Here is a 17,875-nt window from a genome sequence, read left to right as displayed (position 1 = left end):
CACCAGGGAGGCATGGGCTTCCCCTGCTGCGTCCTCTGGGACAGCCTCCCTTCCCAGGACTCCCACTCCTCGCATTGCTGGGCTCCCTTCAGGATAGATGCGGGGAATTCTTCTGGGTCCTCCTCCTTCCTTTAGCTCTAGGCCTTCTGTTTTTGATGGTCAGATAAGGGATGAGTAGTTAAAATTAATGAGCTCCCACTACATGTCAGACACTGCACTAGCTATTTCTTTTTTCTTTTTTCTTTTTTTTTGAGACGGAGTCTCGCTCTGTCGCCCAGGCTGGAGTGCAGTGGCGCGATCTCAGCTCACTGCAAGCTCCGCCTCCTGGGTTTACGCCATTCTCCTGCCTCAGCCTCCCGAGTAGCTGGGACTACAGGCGCCCACCACCTCGCCCGGCTAGTTTTTTGTATTTTTAGTAGAGACGGGGTTTCACCATGTTAGCCAGGATGGTCTCGATCTTCTGACCTCGTGATCCGCCTGTCTCGGCCTCCCAAAGTGCTGGGATTACAGGCTTGAGCCACCACGCCCAGCCTGCACTAGCTATTTCTACAGATGCCATCTTGTTTAACGAAAATGACAAACCATAACTGAGTGCGGTGGCTCACTCCTTTTTGTAAAAATACAAAAAATAGCCAGGCATGGTGATGCATACCATAATCCCAGCTACTTGGGAGGCTGACGTGGGAGAATCTCTTGAGCCCAGGAGGTGGAGGTTACAGTGAGCTGAGATCGCACCACTAGACTCCAGCCTGGGCAACAGAGTGAGACCCTGACCAAAAAAAAAAAAAAAAAAAAAGACGAAGAAGAAAAAAAAAATGACACCAGAGGGTTGTGAAGCAGGTTTTATTATTCCCACTGTGCAGCTAAGAAAACAGGAGCAGCCAAGCGTAGTGGCTCACGCCTGTAATCCCAACACTTTGGGAGGCCGAAGTGGGCAGATCACAAGGTCAGCAGTTCGAGAACCAGCTTGGCCAACATAGTGAAACCCCATCTCTACTAAAAATACAAAAAATTAGCCGGGCATGGTGGTGGGCACCTGTAATCCCGGCTACTTGGGAGGCTGAGGCAGGAGAATTGCTTGAACCTGGGAGGCAGAGGTTGTAGTGAACCGAGATCACGCCATTGCACTCCAGCCTGGGTGACAGTGCAAGACGCAGTCTAAAAAAAAAAAAAAAGAAAGAAAAGAAAACAGGCGTAGAGAAGCTGAGTGAATTGCCCAAGGTCACACAGCTTACGTCCAGCAAAGAGGGGATCTCAACTCAAAATCTGCTCAGGCAGGCAGGGCTGGGTGTGCTGCAGATTAGCCGCCTTGGAGGGAGGCAGAGGCAGTGAGGGTGGCCAGTGGGCACGGCCCTGCTGTGAACACAGGAGCTCTGAGTTCCAGCCCTGGCTTGGCCTCTGTTTTCCTGGGATACCCCGGATGAGACCCTTCCCTCTGGGCCTGTGTCCCTGGGCGACCTTGTTGCCCTTGGAGGGCCATTCCAGGTAAATGATGCAGAATGTGGTGGATGTGGATGGCTCCTGGCTCTCACTGCGGGATGTTCCCTCACTCTCCCTGCCAGCTGGGGGTCAAAGGGCAGTGCCACCCATGGGGTAATGGTTAACCAGGCCCGACACCCCCACTATAGGGAATAACCTATAGACCAGTCCCACACCAGCTGGCCAAGAGTCTGCAGGATGCAGTGGACGAAGGTGCTGGGGCTGGGGCTGGGGGCTGCTGCCCTCTTGGGGCTGGGGATCATCCTGGGCCACTTTGCCATTCCCAAAAAAGCCAACTCACCTGCCCCCAGCGTCTCAGCCCCCCAGGACCTGGACCTGGAGATCCTGGAGACCGTCATGGGGCAGCTGGATGCCCACAGGATCCGGGAGAACCTCAGGTGAGAGGCAGGGCCGTCTGCTCCTCCATTTGCCAGAGGCCCCCTCCCTGATGCTGGTCCTGCCTCTCCCTCTGCCCACCCTGCAGAGAACTCTCCAGGGAGCCACACCTGGCCTCCAGCCCTCGGGATGAGGATCTGGTGCAGCTGCTGCTACAGCGCTGGAAGGACCCAGAGTCAGGCCTGGACTCGGCCGAGGCCTTCACGTACGAGGTGCTGCTGTCCTTCCCTAGCCAGGAGCAGCCCAACGTCGTGGACATTGGTGAGGTCCTGCCCAGCCTTGGGAATGCCCAGAGGGTTGGTGGGGGGGAGCTGCTGGGCCCAGCCATGACACTGCCACCCCCTCCAACAGTGGGCCCCACCGGGGACATCATCCACTCCTGCCACCGGACCGAGGAGAATGTGACCGGGGAGCAAGGGGGGCCAGATGTGGTACAACCCTATGCCGCCTATGCTCCTTCTGGAACCCCACAGGTGGGCCCGGAACCCCCCTACTGCCCTGGCCCAGCTCCCTTGTTTCCACCTAAGGTTCTCCCCACCCTGACCCAGGGAACATGCCTCAACTGGGGCACAGCGCCCCCTCCCGAATTTACTCACCTGGACACTCCATCGCTGCTCCTTTCCTCCATCAGTCATTCAACAAACACTAGTGGCTCTGCTTAAGGCCAGGCCTGTTACAGGGCACCCAGACATGGAGGAAACCAGGGGTGACTGTCCTTGGGTAGCTTACGGGCTCTGGGTGAGGTGGAGGAACAGAGTCTAAATTCTCCCTCCTGCCATCCAGCCTTCCCCCATCCCTTCCCCACCCGCCCTTCGCTGGGCCCAGCTCTAAGGATCACCCCCTCTTGGGACTAGGGCCTCCTCGTCTATGCCAACCGCGGCACGGAAGAAGACTTTAAGGAGCTACAGACTCAAGGCATCAAACTCGAAGGCACCATCGCCCTGACTCGCTATGGGGGTGTAGGGCGTGGGGCCAAGGTGAGTGGCAGCCCCCCAGTGCACGAGGCCTGGGTGAGGAAGGGGCCGGGCAGTGGACTGGAGGAAGTGAGGGGAAAGGGAAGGAGAAGGGGCAGTGTTGAGTGGGGACCCAAGCCCTGGGGTGGGGCAGGAAAGGTGAGGTGTTTTCAGGTTGTCCCACCAAGGGGCTGTGTGGCCTCGGATGCCTACCTGACCCTCTCTGAGCTATAGGAAATAAAGGGGCTGAGTACAATTTTCAGGTTTGGTATTCCCGAAGTCTAAGTCCTCCTGTGAAGTAGTTCTGAATATTCAGCTTAAGTCCCTCCTGTTGGCCGTCTCCTTGTCCCTGCCATTTCTTTTCCATCAAAAATTCTGACTAGGGGCCGGGCGCAGTGGCTTACGCCTGTAATCCCAGCCCTTTGGGAGGCCAAGGTGGGCAGATCACCTGAGGTCAGGAGATCAAGACCAGCCTGGCCAACATGGCGAAACTCCATTTCTACTAAAAAGGCAAAATTAGCCACGCGTGGTGGTGCATGCCTGCAATTCCAGCTACTGGGGAGGCTCAGGCAGATGAACTGCTTGAACCCGGGAGCCAGAGATGGTAGTGAGCTGAGACTGCACCACGGCACTCTCCAGCCTGGGAGACAGCGAGACTCTGATCAAAAAAAAAAAAAAAAAAAATTAGCTAGGCACGGCAGCATGCACCTGTAGTCCTAGCTGCTCAGGAGGCTGAGGCAGGAGAATTGCTTGAACTCAGGAGGTGGAGGTTGCAGTGAGCCAAGATTGCACCACCTCACTCCAGCCTGGGTGACAGAGCGAGACTCCATCTCTAGAAAAAAAAAAAAAAAAAAAAAAAAAATTAATATAAAAAAAGTAGAATGAAAGAGGGGAAGGGAGAGTTGGTATGTAATGGGGACAAAGTTTCGGATTTGTCAGATGAAAAGAGTTCTAGAGATGAATGGTGGTGATGATTGAACAATATGGAGGTACTTCATGCCACTGAACTGCACACTCCACATGCTAAGTTTATGTTATGTGTATTTTACCACAATTTTTAAAAAAGTGGGTCGGGCACGGTGGCTTACGCCTGTAATCCCAGAACTTTGGGAGGCCAAGGCAGGCTCATTACCTGAGGTCAGGAGTTCGAGACCAGCCTGGCCAACATGGTGAAACCCCGTCTCTACTAAAAATACAAAAATTAGCCGGTCATGGTGGTGGGCGCCTGTAATCCCAGCTACTCAGGAGGCTGAGGCAGGAGAATTGCTTGAACCCAGGAGGCAGAGGTTGCGGTGAGCCGAGACCGTACCCATTGCACTCCAGCCTGGGGGACAAGAGCAGGACTTCATCTCAAAAAAAAAAAAGTGTCTATAATAAGAGCTGGGAAAAGAGAAAGAAAGAAGGAAGGTGGAAAGGAAGGAAGAAAAGAAAGGGAAAAAAGGAAAAGAAAAAGAAAAGGGAACAAGTAGTGTAGAAATACACAGATTATTAACCATCACCACTACCCATTTCCAGAACCTTTTCATCATTTCGAACAGATACTTTATTTAACAATAACTCCCCAGGTCCCTGCCCCAGCCCCTATTCTATCTTCTGTAACCTCAATTCTACTTTCTGTCTCTATGAATTTGCCTATTCTAGGGACTTCACATAAGTGAAAGTATAAGATACTTGTCTTTTTGTGTCTGGCTTATTTCACTTAATATAACATCTTCAAGACTCATTGACGTATCATAACTTTATTTCTTTTTAGGCTGAATAATATTCCATTATTTTTGTTTGTTTGTTTTTTGTTTTTTGGAGTTTTTTTGAGACAGTGTCTTGCTCTATCACCCAGGCTGGAATGCAGTGGCATGATCTCAGCTCACTGCAACCTCTGCCTCCTTGGTTCAGGCGATTCTCATGCCTCAGCCTCCCAAGTAGCTGGGACTACAGGTGTAGCCACACCTGGCTAATTTTTGTATTTTTAGTAGAGACAAGGTTTCACCATGTTCGCCAGGCCGGTCTTGATCTCAGGTGACCTGCCTGCCTCGGCCTCCCAAAGTGTTGGGATTACAGGCATGAGCCACCACACCTGGCCTTCACTGTATGTTACAGCCCACATTTGGTTTAGCCATTCATCTGTTGATAGACACTTGGGCTATTTCCTCCTCTTGGCCGCTGAGGATAACGTTGCTGTGGACGCGAGTACACAACCATGTTATTTTATGCAGCTTCATGGTATTCCACTGTAGGATGTCCCCGTTATTCAGCCAGACTCCACTGATAGGCACTGACTTGGCTGTGCTGAAATGACCTTTGCTGTTGCAAGAGGCACTGCCATAAATGACTTGTGCAAACATCATCTTGCCTATGGGAAGATTGGTCTATCCTGGCTTCCATAGTTGAGGAAGGAGGAAGAGGAACAGGACACATCCGGTCCAGTCCCTCCCTTACACACAGCCTCCTCTGCCCGCTGCAGGCTGTGAATGCTGCCAAGCACGGGGTGGCCGGGGTGCTGGTGTACACAGACCCTGCCGACATCAATGATGGGCTGAGCTTGCCCAACGAAACCTTTCCCTACTCCTGGTACCTGCCACCCTCAGGAGTGGAGCGAGGCTCCTACTACAAGTATTTTGGGGACCCTCTGACTCCCTACCTTCCAGCCATCCCCTCTTCCTTCCGCCTGGACCTTGCCAATGTCTCTGGATTTCCCCCAATTCCTACACAGCCCATTGGCTTCCAGGATGCAAGAGACCTGCTCTGGTGAGTTTGTTCCCTGGGATGTCCTGCCCAGCCCCCAGGGGCCTCCAGACTTCAAGCCCCACACTCACATTTACCCTGAGGGGTCTCTTCCTCCTCCCCAGTAACCTCAACGGAACTTTGGCCCCAGCCACCTGGCAGGGAGCACTGGGCTGCCCCTACATGCTGGGTCCCGGCTTCCGGCCTGATGGAAACTTCTCAGCAGACAGGTGAGATGCAGCCAGACCAGTTCTCCCTCAGTTGCCCTCTCCCCCAACTTGCCTCTCCCCTTCCCTCGTGATTATGTTCCCTCTTTCCACTTCAAAGCCTGACCTTTTTCCCTTTCTTCTCTCTCTCAGACCCTCTCCTGACCCCAAAATATCTGTCTTGTCTTTGGGGAAGCCCCGGGATTCCCCTGCCCCTCCCACCTCATCTCGAGGTCTGCACCCCACGACTCCCTCTCTTGAAGATGCCAAGCTCCTTCCCAAATCAGGGCCACTGCCACTCCTGACATGCACCAGCCTCCCTCCCTGCAGCACCCCCTGGCCTCCAGGTGCCCTCTCCTCCCAGGCCCCTTCACCCAGCTGTTCCTGTCCTCGTGGTCTGTCTCACTCGGGAGAGGGAGGCCTCATGAGCACCAGGTCCGCATCTGTCGCAGTCATTGCCCAGAGCCTAGTCAGGGACTGAGCACCCAATAAGCAACTCCCCAGTGAGTGAGCAGGAGCGCCTGGCTCCAGCCTTGCTGCCTCTCTTGGTACTTCTGGGCCAATGACCTTGCCACGTCACTTTCTGGCTCCGGGCCTCGGTGTCTCCTGCATTGGATTGGGGGCAGTGGGCAAGGCCAAGAGTCTCCTCACACCCTTCACCCTCCCCAGCCAGGTGAATGTGAGCGTCTACAACCGCCTGGAGCTGAGGAACTCTTCCAACGTCCTGGGCATCATCCGCGGGGCTGTGGAGCCTGGTGAGCCCTCCTCTTGCTGACTGTTTCCCAGGCCCCTGATGTGCTCTGGGTGCTCTGGGTGCCACTGCTACTGTGTCACCACCCAGCCCAGCTCCCCGTGCCCACCTCTCCCTCTCCTCTGGTTCTCTGCCCCTTTTCCTCTGGTCAGATCGCTATGTGCTATATGGGAACCACCGAGACAGCTGGGTGCATGGGGCTGTGGACCCCAGCAGTGGCACTGCCGTCCTCCTGGAGCTCTCCCGCGTCCTGGGGACCCTGCTGAAGAAGGGTGAGGCGGCCCCCTCCCCTGGACCAGGGACCTTCGCCCCCAGAGGTCCCCTTCCTGTTCCACCTCCTCTCCCTCACACTGCAGTGCTCCCTGTGCCATGCCTGAGGGCCCTGGGGGCAGAAATGCATGACACCAGCCTTGGCCTGCAGCAGCCCAGTGCGGTACAGGGAACAGACTGTGGGTTGATTCGTGTGCAGCTTCCAAGTGCCTCCGGTGTGCCTGGAAGGAGCGAGGCCCGATGCTGCTGTGAAGCAGGCAGCGCCCAGGCTCTGCCCTCTGGGAGCTTTAGTTCAGCTGGGTCAGGGATGGCAGCCGATTGCTAACTCTGATGTCTCTTAGTATCTCATGTGCCTTTGATGTGCCAGGCCAGGTTGGGACAAGTCTCTCAGTGGAGGCAGCACTTCAATGTTTCAGTGCTTCAGGGAAGGGGAGGAGGGCAAGGAGGTGGCAGCTGGAAAGGAGGTGGGCAGGGCTGGGTGAGGTGACAGAGCAGGCAGGGCCAGGCCAGGCTGGGAGTTTGGAGTTCAGTCCAAGGGTTGTGGGAAGCTGGTGAAGGCTGGGCATGGTGGCTTATGCCTGTAATCCCAACACTTTGGAAGGCCGGAGCGGGTGGATCACCTGAGATCAGGAGTTCGACACCAGCCTGGCCAACACAGTAAAACCCCATCTCTACTGAAAATACAAAAATTAGCCGGGCGTGGTGGTGGCTGTAATCCCAGCTACTCGGGAGGCTGAGGCAGGAGAATCACTTGAACCTGGGGGGCAGAGGTTGCAGTGAGCTGATTGCGCCACTGTACTCCAACCTAGTTGATGAGAGTGAAACTCTGTCTCAAAAAAAGAAAAGAAAAAAAGAAAAAAAATTTTTTGAGACAGGGTCTCACTCTGTTGCCCAGCCTGGAGTGGAGTGGTACAATCACAGCTCACTGCACCCTTGACCTCCTGGGCTCAAGCGATCCTCCTGCCTCAGCCTCCTGATTAGCTGGGACTACATGTGTGTGCCACCAAGCTCTGATAATTTTTTACTTTTTGTAGAGACAAGGTCTTGCTGTGTTACTCAGGCTGGTCTCGAACTCTTGGGCTTAAGTGATCCTCGTCGCCTCAGCCTCCCAAAGTGTTGGGATGTGATAATGACCTTGATAGCAAAATAATTTTTTGGCCCAAGCTCCAATCCAGGATCACACTAGTGATCTGGTCACTAGTTTCCTTTAATCTATAATAATTTTTTTTTTTTTTTTTTTGAGACAGAGTCTCGCTCTGTCGCCCAGGCTGGAGTGCAGTAGCGCGATCTCGGCTCACTGCAAGCTCCGCCTCCCGGGTTCACGCCATTCTCCTGCCTCAGCCTCCTGAGTAGCTGGGACTACAGGCGCCCGCCACTGCGCCTGGCTAATTTTTTGTATTTTTAGTAGAGACAGGGTTTCACCGTGGTCTCGATCTCCTGACCTTGTGATCCGCCCGCCTCAGCCTCCCAAAGTGCTGGGATTACAGGCGTGAGCCACCGCGCCCGGCTATAATAATTGTTTAGCTGTTCTTTGTGTTTCATGATTCTGCGATTATTGTCCTATTATTTTGTCAAATAACCCTCAATTTGGATTTGTCTCATTTAATTTAGATTATATATTTTTGGCAGAAAAAAAGTGTAAAAATGTGTAATTGCAAGCATGTGATCACATCACACTGAAAAATTCATTTGCTGGTTGTGGTGGCTTATACCTGTAATCCCAGCACTTTGGGAGGTGAAATGGGTGGATCGCTTGAGCTCAGGAGTTCAAGACTGGCCTGGGCAACATGGAGAAACCCCATCTCTACCAAAAATACAGTAATCAGCCAGGTGCGGTGGTGTGTGCCTGTGGTCCCAGCTACTTGGGAGGTTAAGGTGAGAGGATCGCTAGACCCCAGGAAGTTGCGGCTGCAGTGAGCCGAGATTGCACCACTGCACTCCAGCCTGGGCCATAGAGTGACACTAGGTCACCCAGGCTGGATGCCGTGGCACAATCTCAGCTCACTGCAACCTCTACCTCCCAGGCTCAAGCAATTCTTCTGCCTGAACCCGGGAGGCGGAGCATCCTGCAGCCTGGCTTCCACCTCCAGTCCCTATACCCACAGTGTGGAGCCAAATATCTGGATTTGAAACTGGCTCTGCTGCCTACCAGCCTTGGGACCCTGGAAAGTCATTTAGCTTCTCTGTTTCTTCAACTGTGAATGGAAATAATAATAGTATCTCCCTCAAGGCATTGTTGTAGGGATTGGTTCAATGTGGTTAACGCCCTAACAGGAAATGTTCATGTGTTATCACCAAGTGAAGATGGCTATGGAGTTTGGCCTGGAGGCGGGGTTGAGGGTGGCAGGTCAGAAGTCTTCCCAGATCATGCCCACAGAGAGAGGGGCAGCGAGCATTCTGGTAGAAGGGCCCACCCGACCCTTCAGGAGGCTTGGAGTTGTGTTCAGTGTTTGGTGCGGGAGCCTCCTGGAAGACCTGGCTGCAGAGTGCCAGGACCTCCTGTCACCAGCTGCCCCGCCTTTTCCAGCTCTCCCCTCCTCCTCACGTCCTCAGCCTTTCTCCTAAGGCACCCTAGGATCAGGAGGACCCTGTCCTCCAACCCTCTGTCCTCCATTCCCAGGCACCTGGCGGCCTCGCAGATCAATCGTGTTTGCCAGCTGGGGGGCTGAGGAGTTCGGGCTCATTGGCTCCACGGAATTCACAGAAGTGAGTGTCCCTACAGGGTAGGGGATCAAAAGGGGTTCCCGAGGCAGAACAGCGCCGGGCTGACGTCGCCCCTGGCACCCGCAGGAGTTTTTCAACAAGCTGCAGGAGCGCACTGTGGCCTACATCAATGTGGACATCGCGGTGTTTGGTATGGAGGTGGCGGGGAGGGAAAGGGGAGGGGACGGCCTGACGACGGGGTGGGTAAAAGAAGGGGCTGGGGCCCAAATAGTCTTTCTCCCCTCCTCCCACAGCCAACGCTACCCTTAGGGTGCAGGGGACGCCCCCTGTCCAGAGTGTCGTCTTCTCTGCAACCAAAGAGGTGGAAGGGGGCGGGCCGGGCGGGGCTGAACTGGCGGGGGCGGGGCAGTGCGGTGGGCTGGCCGTGTGCTGCATGGGTGGGCGGGACTGGGGAGTGGTACTCTCCAGATCTGCTGGGGCCAGACTGAGGCTGGGGCGAGCTTTTTAAGAAGGACTGGACTGTGGGTGGGCAGGAGACGGTGGAGGACCCGCCCTGTTGTTGGGGCTGGGGAGGGCCCCGCACCGAGACTAAATTCTCCTTCCGGCCAGATCCGCTCACCAGGCCCTGGCGACCTGAGCATCTACGACAACTGGATCCGGTACTTCAATCGCAGCAGCCCAGTGTACGGCCTGGTCCCCAGGTGAGCCCAGGGATAGAAGGGGGCCCGGAGCGAGGCGGTCCGGCCCAGCGCTCTTTATCCTGGCCCCCTTCCTTCCCGCAGCTTGGGTTCTCTGGGTGCTGGCAGCGACTATGCACCCTTCATTCACTTCCTGGGCATCTCCTCCATGGACATCGCCTACACCTATGACCGGGTGAGCAGGCGCCCCTCCGTCCCTGCCTCGGTACCTTGCTGCATGCGCCCCCTCCTCTCTTTGGAGCTGTTCTCGCCCAGACTGAACCCTGCTCGTTTACTCACTGCTACCTCTGCCAAGTTTCTTAAAAATACACACACACACACACCCCCCCACGCGTGCGCGCGTTTTATATAGACGGAGTCTTGCTTTGTTGCCAGGCTGGTCTTGAACTCCTAAGCTCAGACCATCCTCCCACCTCAGCCTCCTAAAGTGCTGGGATTACAGGTGTGAGCCTTGGTGCCAGGGCTCTGCCAAGTTTAACCTTTTCAAGCACCTCTTTATGCTCATCTGTTATTTTATCAAATGTAAGATACTACTGATTATAAGATGTGATTCAGGAAGGGAAAAAAACCCACCGCAAAAAACCCACCGCTTCCAACCAGTTTTAAGATGACATTGCCTGTAAGAAGCATTCTGTTTCCAAAGATCTTTTTTTTTTTTTTTTTTTTTGAGACGGAGTCTCGCTCTGCCGCCCAGGCTGGAGTGCAGTGGCCGGATCTCAGCTCACTGCAAGCTCCGCCTCCCGGGTTCACGCCATTCTCCTGCCTCAGCCTCCCGTGTAGCTGGGACTACAGGCGCCCGCCACCTCGCCCGGCTAGTTTTTTGTATTTTTTAGTAGAGACGGGGTTTCACCGTGTTAGCCAGGATGGTCTCGATCTCCTGACCTCGTGATCCGCCCGTCTCGGCCTCCCAAAGTGCTGGGATTACAGGCTTGAGCCACCGCGCCCGGCCCAAAGATCTTAAAATGTAACGGGGAAAAAGGTTAATCTCAGCATTGATTAACTCAGATCATTGGTGTGAGCGTTGGCATGAAGGTAAAGCAAGGGTTGCAGAGTGCCCAGCTGGCACCTCCCTGTTTGATGCTCCAAAAAGTACGTTCTCTACCTCACAGCCACAGCAATTCTCCGTAGCAGAGCTGGGATTTGAATCTCTCTGACTCCAAAGCCCCAGGTTCTTCTCCTTCCTGTGAAACTGGAAACTGGCACCAGACCCAGCTCTTCCACTAATTAGCTGTGTGATGTCAGCAGGTTAACCTCTCTGAGCCTCCGTTTCCTTTTCTGTGGGAGTTCTAGAACCCACCTCACAGACATGGCCAAGATTCAATGGAGATATGCCCACATTTTGTAGCTCACTGGAGGTACACCTTCTCCCCCTTCCCATCCCAAGCCTGTCACCTCTGGGCTTTGTTCCCCCAGAGCAAGACTTCAGCCAGGATCTACCCCACCTACCACACAGCCTTTGACACCTTTGACTATGTGGACAAGTTTTTGGACCCAGGTGAGGAGGGAGACAAAGGGCATCCTGAGAACAGGACAGGAGAGGCTGAAGACTGAGTCCTGGCCTTGTGACCTTGCCGCAGGCTTCAGCAGCCATCAGGCTGTGGCCCGGACAGCGGGGAGTATTATTCTCCGGCTCAGTGACAGCTTCTTCCTGCCCCTCAAAGTCAGTGACTACAGTGAGACACTCCGCAGCTTCCTGCAGGCAGCCCAGCAAGACCTCGGGGCCCTGCTGGAGCAGCACAGCATCAGCCTGGGTATGCACAGCCTGACCCTGAGGCATGGGGAGCCCTGCACCCCCAGGACTAAGCCACTGCTTGTTCCTCACAGGGCCTCTGGTGACTGCAGTGGAGAAATTTGAGGCAGCAGCTGCAGCCTTGGGCCAACGCATATCAGCGCTGCAGAAGGACAGCCCCGAGTGAGCAAGGGCAGCGGGCAGGGGTTGGGAGAGCAGCATCCAGGGCAGGATACCAGGCTGGTAGCTGGGCTGCTGGCTCCAGGGTGACCGGCAGGTCCTGCCTCCACCAGTCCCCTGCAGGTCCGGATGCTCAATGACCAGTTGATGCTCTTGGAACGGACCTTTCTGAACCCTCGAGCCTTCCCAGAGGAACGCTACTACAGGTGAGTCTGTCCCAGAGTCCTGGGAGGTGCCGCCAGGTGGGGCCGGGCAATGGCCCCCGACCTGAGATGAGGTGCTCCGCTTCTCTGCCCTTTAGAGCGCAACCCAGCCCCTGAAGAAGGTGGGAATGTGAGGCTCAGGGAGGGAAGTTGCTTCAGGGTCCCTCTGGGAGCTAGGGCTGGAACCTACATTTCCTCCCCCAACCGCCACTGCTGTAAGAGCCCCCGGCCTTCAGAGACAGGTGGAGAGGGGTGCTCTTCTGCCTAGCTGCGTACAGGAGCTAAGCCAGTTCTAGGTCCAGGTTTCTCTTTCCTGGCCGCTGACTGACCCTGATCCTGTCCCATTTCTCCTGTCAGCCATGTGCTCTGGGCAACTCGCACAGGCTCCGTAGCCACATTCCCGGGCCTATCCAATGCCTGCTCCAGGGCCAGGGACACAGCCTCTGGATCTGAAGCTTGGGCTGAGGTGCAGAGACAGCTCAGCATTGTGGTGACAGCCCTGGAGGGTGCGGCAGCCACCCTGAGGCCTGTGGCGGACCTCTGACCCCAGCCCTCTTCCTTCTGCCTGTGGCTGACCTCTGACCCCAGCCCTCTTCCGTCTGCCTGTGGCTGACCTCTGACCCCAGCCCTCTTCCTTCTGCCTGTGGCTGACCTCTGACCCCAGCCCTCTTTCTTAGGCCCTCCCTTTACCCCAACCCTCTCCTGCCTGCTTTCCTGAGATGTCCTGGTCTTCCCTGGTGCCAGGAGGGGGCACTACCACAGGACCCTCTCAAGCTTCTCAGGCAATAGCTTGAGGTCTGTGAGGGGAGTGGCAATCCCTAATGCAACTCACCCTCATCCTGGTGCTTAGGTGGCAGAGGGTGGGCAGCAGGGGACAGGGATGGGATGGCAAAACCACCAGCTGCTCTTGGTGGTGGGTAGGTGAAGATGGGATGCATAATGCCAACTTCAGATGCCAACTCAGATCATCAAGGCCAAAGACCAGTGGCGAAAGTGAGGCATGGGGTGCCTTAGGCCTTGCCTAGTCTGCGTTCCTCTCCCTACATGCTGTGTATCCTAACTCCCTACAACAGCCCCTCAAATAAATCACATCTAGTGACTGGTACCAACAAAACAAGTTCCTTTTATTATCTGGGAACCATAGAAAAAGAAACCTAAGTGCTCTGGCCCAGTCCTGGGGCTCTGGGAGGCTCACGCTCCCTCCTCAGGCTGGGGACCCAGGTCTGTCCGCACCCTCATCTTCCTCCTCTGCCATGACCACCTCCTCCAGGGTACGTCCTCGAAGTTTGCTCTCCACTAACACCTTGCACGTACCGGCAGGCGGTAGCCCTTCCTCCACATAGCGACCCCTCAGGAACACGACTCTCTCCTCTCCGTCCAAGGGCAGCCCATGGGCCTGGCACAGGTCCCGTGCCTCCCTGAGTCCATCCAGGGCCAGGAGGTTGACCATGAAGCCCAGAGGCAAGGTCTGGCCCTTGGGGGTGCTAAAGGCACGAGCGAGGCGGGCCAGGGCTTCCCGGCGGGCATGGCCCACATGGCACTGCACAGCGCAACTTGCCAGGTAGGGCAGGGTCTGGAGCAGGCGGAACAGGCGGGCAGCATTGCCCTCTCGGAAGGCAGCATCTACCGCTAAGGCCTTGCGGAGGGGCGGGCAGGTGCGCAGGGCAGCGGGCAGCTGTAGAACCTCACGCAGGGCTTCCACCGAGCCTGTGAGAGCGGGAAGCCAGAATGAGGACGCCTGGTCCTTACAGGATCAGGCCCATCTCCCCTCCCAACACCTTGTCCTTCCTCTCTTCTCGACCACGCCCCTTCTCTAGGCCTAGCCCAACTTCCCTTTCCCCTCTAAGGGCCAGCCTTTGGCTCCTTCCCTGACCCATATTTGAATGAATTGCCTCAGGCTCTTGACTTCCTGCAGTCCAGATCCTTACAGCACTGAAGTGGGCAGGGTTTCCGGATTTGGGAAGCGGGCCCAGATAATTTAATGATTCGCCTGAGAGTGTCCTAGGGTGGGTATGTAGTTGAGCCTGACCCCAGTCCAAGTTTTCTGACTTGGATTTCCCACTACCCTGGCTTCCCTGCACCCATGGTTTTGGGAGCCAACTCTGCCCCACCTTCCCTTGAACACCTGGGAAGGCCCCTTCCTTCAGGAGACTCTGCCCCTGCTTCCCTTCCAGAAGAGTCTCAGACACTGGAACTTTGGGCCTCATTTGTAAACTAGGGCTTCTGACCAATTAGTAGGTTGTGAAGTCAACAGCATTTTGTTAAAATTGTATAGGACAGGGCCTTTTTTTTTTGAGACAGATTTGCTTTGTCATCCAGGCTGCAGTATAGTGCCTCCCAGCTCACTGCAACCTCCACCACCTCCCAGGTTCAAGTGATTCTCCTGCATCAGCCTCCTGAGTAGCTGGGATTACAGGCATGCGCCACCACAACCAGCTAGTTTCTGCATTTTTAGTAGAGACAGCCCAGCCAGAACAGAGCTTGTTTGGGCACAGTGGCTCATGCCTGTAATCCCAGCACTTTGGGAGGCCAAAGCGGTAGAATCACTTTAGCCCAGGAGTTTGAAACCAGCTTGGTCAACATGGCAAGACTCCAATCCCTACATAAAACATAAATTTTTAAAAATTAAAAGAAAATCAGGGTCATACCTCTGCTACTGTTAACCAGTGCTGAGTCAACAGGCAAGTCACCTCACCACCCAGGGCTTCGATTTCTTCCCCCACTAGAGCAGGGATAATTACTATGCCTTCTTCGCAAGAGCAGTGTGGACAAAAATAAACAATTAACTGGGCATGATGGCAGGCACCCAGCTACTTGGGAGGGTGGGGCAGGAGGATCACTTGAGCCCAGGAATTCAAGTGGCAACATGCGAGACCCCATCTCTACAAAAAAAATTTGTTTTAAGTTAGCCAGGTGTGATTGCACACATCTGTGGTCCCAGCTACTCAGAAGGCTGAGGCAGGAGGATCCCTTGAGCCCAGGAGGTTGAGGCTGCAGTGAACTATGATCAAGCCACTGTACTTCAGCCTGGGCAACAGAGTAAGACCCTGTCTCAAAAAACACATTCTACAAATAAGAAAACAGGCCATGTGCAGTGGCTCACGCCTGTAATCCCAGCACTTTGGGAGGCAGAGGTGAGCGGATCATTGGAGGTCAGGAGTTCGAGACCAGCATGGCCAACATGGTGTTGGCCTGTCTCTACTAAAAATCCAAAAATTAGCCAGGCGTGGTGGCGCACACCTGTAGTCCCAGCTCTTCAGGAGGCTGATGCAGGTGAATAGCCTGAACCTGGGAGGCAGAGGTTGCAGTGAGCCAAGATCATGCCACTGCACTCCAGCCTAGAGTCTGTCTCTAGACAGCTAGACTCTGTCTCAAAAACAAAGTAACAAATAATAGAGTTTATTAGAATGCATCACCCATAGAAAGTATCTCTAATGCCTTAAACTTCTGTCTCAGGTATATTCGTGGGCATATGTGTTCTTGTTTGCTTTGTAACCCTGACTGGGCGGGGAGGTTAAAAAAAGTTTGAAAATCTGCCGGGCGCGGTGGCTCACACCTGCAATCCTAGCACTTCGTGAGGCCAAGGTGGGCGGATCACGAGGTCAGAAGTTCAAGACCAGCCTGACCAACATGGTGAAACACCCCCCTCTCTACTAAATACAAAAATTAGTCGGGCCGGGCGCGGTGGCTCAAGCCTGTAATCCCGAGACGGGCGGATCACGAGGTCGGGAGATCGAGACCATCCTGGCTAACACGGTGAAACCCCGTCTCTACTAAAAAAATACAAAAAACTAGCCGGGCAGGTTGGCGGGCGCCTGTAGTCCCAGCTACTCGGGAGGCTGAGGCAGGAGAATGGCGTAAACCCGGGAGGTGGAGCTTGCAGTGAGCTGAGATCCGGCCACTGCACTCCAGCCTGGGCAGCAGAGCGAGACTCCGTCTCAAAAAAAAAAAAAAAAAAAAAATTAGTCAGGTGTGGTGGCACGCCTCTGATCCCAGTTACTCAGGAGGCTGAGGCAGGAGAATCCCTTGAACCAGGGAGGTGGAGGTTGCAGTGAGCCGAGATGGAGCCACTGCACTCCAACCTAGGCGACAGTCAGACTCAAAAAAAAAAAAACAAAAAAAAGTTTTAAAATCACTGTTTAGGCCAACTCTCCCGTTCCACCCTTGCCCCTCCACTTTTATTCCTGAGACAACTAAGACCCCGAGATGGGCCCGAGGTCCCATGTCGGGGATTGGTGGATCTTGTGCTGTCCTGGGAGGCGCCTAATGGTGAGATGTTAAAGCTAATCTTTCTTTTCCCTACCTCCACTGTCATGGTGGGCTCCTGTCCCCACGCTCTGCCCAGCCGCCAGGACCCCGACTCACCCAGGTTATAGAGCAGAAAGAGGCCCTGGAAGGCTGGCTGGCGGGGGTGTGGTCCCGCGCCTCGCGCGTAGCAGCGCCGCAGCGAGCCGAAGCCCTCTTGCACCTGGGCCTGCAGCAGCACCGGGTCCGCAGGTCCCCGCGCCGCGTCGGGCCCGAGCCGCGCCACCACGGCCAGCAGCGTGGCCAGCGCCGCCTCCAGCACCACCGCTGCCTCGGCGTCGCCCGCGCCCTGCAGGGCCAGGTCCAGGCGCACAGCTCGCAAGCGGTCTGCCACGAAGCTGGCCACCTCGGCGCGGGCAGCGTCGGCGCTTTCCGCCACCTCACCGGCCAGGTAGCGTACCGTGGCCAGCAGCACGGAGGGCGGACGCAACTGGCTGGGTGGGGGCCGGGGCTTGCCGGCGGCGGGTCGGCTGTACTCCTTCACCGCGCGCTGCGGATCGGCGCGGGGCGGGTCCTGGCGGCACCCCTGCACCACTTCCAAGCGGTGTAGGCGGCGCTCCCTTTCGCGCTGGGCGCGCTCGGCGGCCGGGCACATGTCCGGGCAGGTGCCCACGGGCAGCTCGTAGCCGAGCATGAGGGGCTGCGGGGAGACGGTGGGCGCTCAGCATCCCGGGGACAGCGGTGCTGCGGGAAGGCAAGCGAGGCCGGCTGGGGGTAGGGAGCAGTGGGGCGGGGCTGAACCTGGCTGGGCCCGCCTGCCCGCCATGATCCCCGGCCTCCGGGCCGCCCATCGGGCCGCCTCTGTCCTCTCACCCGGTGCTGTGGAGTTGGCCTCCCAAGATGCACTGCGTTGTAGTCCAGCGACGCCTCTGCGGCTCCGCGCGCTCTGGGGCGGCTAACGGCCCCCATCGAGCGCCAGGTTCAGCTTTGCGCGCTCCCCTTAGTGTTTTTAACGGGTAGCCTGGGCCGCTCCCATGATACACCGGTGTAGTCCCTGCCGCCACCAACCGCTTTGTGGCGAGGAGGGGCAGGGCGGGACTGAGGCCACGCCTTCCAGCCCGCTGAGCAATCAGGATTTGACTTTGGGGCCTCGGAGACAGGTACCCCTGCTTTGGGTTCCTCTCCTTCGTCCCTTCCACCCAATAGACCGGCTTCATCGTCTTGTCATTCTCTATTTCCCTGGAGACTGTGCTATTTTCTAGCTCAGGGCTCAGCAAATGTTTTCTGCAAAGGGCCAGGTTGTAAATGTTTTGGGATTTGCAGGCGGCAAAGACTCAACTCTGCAACTGTTCAACAGCCGGTGTAGCGCGAACGCAGCCA

At 55.8% G+C, this 17,875-nt stretch overlaps 2 protein-coding genes across 3 annotated transcripts; one reads left to right on the top strand and one right to left on the bottom strand.

The window, feature by feature from the left end:
* Positions 1 to 1,657: 1,657 nt before the first annotated feature.
* On the top strand, positions 1,658 to 13,359 carry NAALADL1 (N-acetylated alpha-linked acidic dipeptidase like 1). The gene is made up of 18 exons (XM_009185672.4): positions 1,658 to 1,877; positions 1,964 to 2,136; positions 2,227 to 2,348; positions 2,730 to 2,852; positions 5,290 to 5,573; positions 5,675 to 5,779; positions 6,425 to 6,510; positions 6,659 to 6,778; positions 9,397 to 9,482; positions 9,567 to 9,630; positions 9,734 to 9,801; positions 10,050 to 10,141; positions 10,223 to 10,313; positions 11,552 to 11,633; positions 11,716 to 11,889; positions 11,963 to 12,050; positions 12,161 to 12,253; positions 12,608 to 13,359. The coding sequence occupies exons 1-18, from the start codon at positions 1,678 to 1,680 to the stop codon at positions 12,792 to 12,794; spliced, it is 2,238 nt and encodes a 745-aa protein (XP_009183936.1). The 5' UTR covers positions 1,658 to 1,677; the 3' UTR covers positions 12,795 to 13,359.
* Positions 13,354 to 17,779, bottom strand: SAC3D1 (SAC3 domain containing 1). Of its 2 annotated transcripts, XM_009185671.4 has the most exons (3): positions 17,369 to 17,779; positions 16,616 to 17,195; positions 13,354 to 13,957 (listed from the first exon to the last, which is right to left on the bottom strand). In XM_009185671.4, the coding sequence occupies exons 1-3, from the start codon at positions 17,462 to 17,464 to the stop codon at positions 13,455 to 13,457; spliced, it is 1,179 nt and encodes a 392-aa protein (XP_009183935.1). In that variant the 5' UTR covers positions 17,465 to 17,779; the 3' UTR covers positions 13,354 to 13,454. The 2 variants fall into 2 exon arrangements, with proteins under 2 accessions (XP_009183935.1, XP_031509537.1); XM_031653677.1 differs by lacking the exon at positions 17,369 to 17,779 and having other exon boundaries at positions 16,554 to 17,209.
* Between the last annotated feature and the right edge of the window lie 96 nt (positions 17,780 to 17,875).

The sequence above is a fragment of the Papio anubis genome, chromosome 12, assembly GCF_008728515.1.
Source record: "Papio anubis isolate 15944 chromosome 12, Panubis1.0, whole genome shotgun sequence".
Classification (NCBI taxonomy): domain Eukaryota; kingdom Metazoa; phylum Chordata; class Mammalia; order Primates; family Cercopithecidae; genus Papio; species Papio anubis.
The sequence above is the reverse complement of the archived record's forward strand: the minus strand, read 5'-3'. Positions and strand labels throughout refer to the sequence as shown.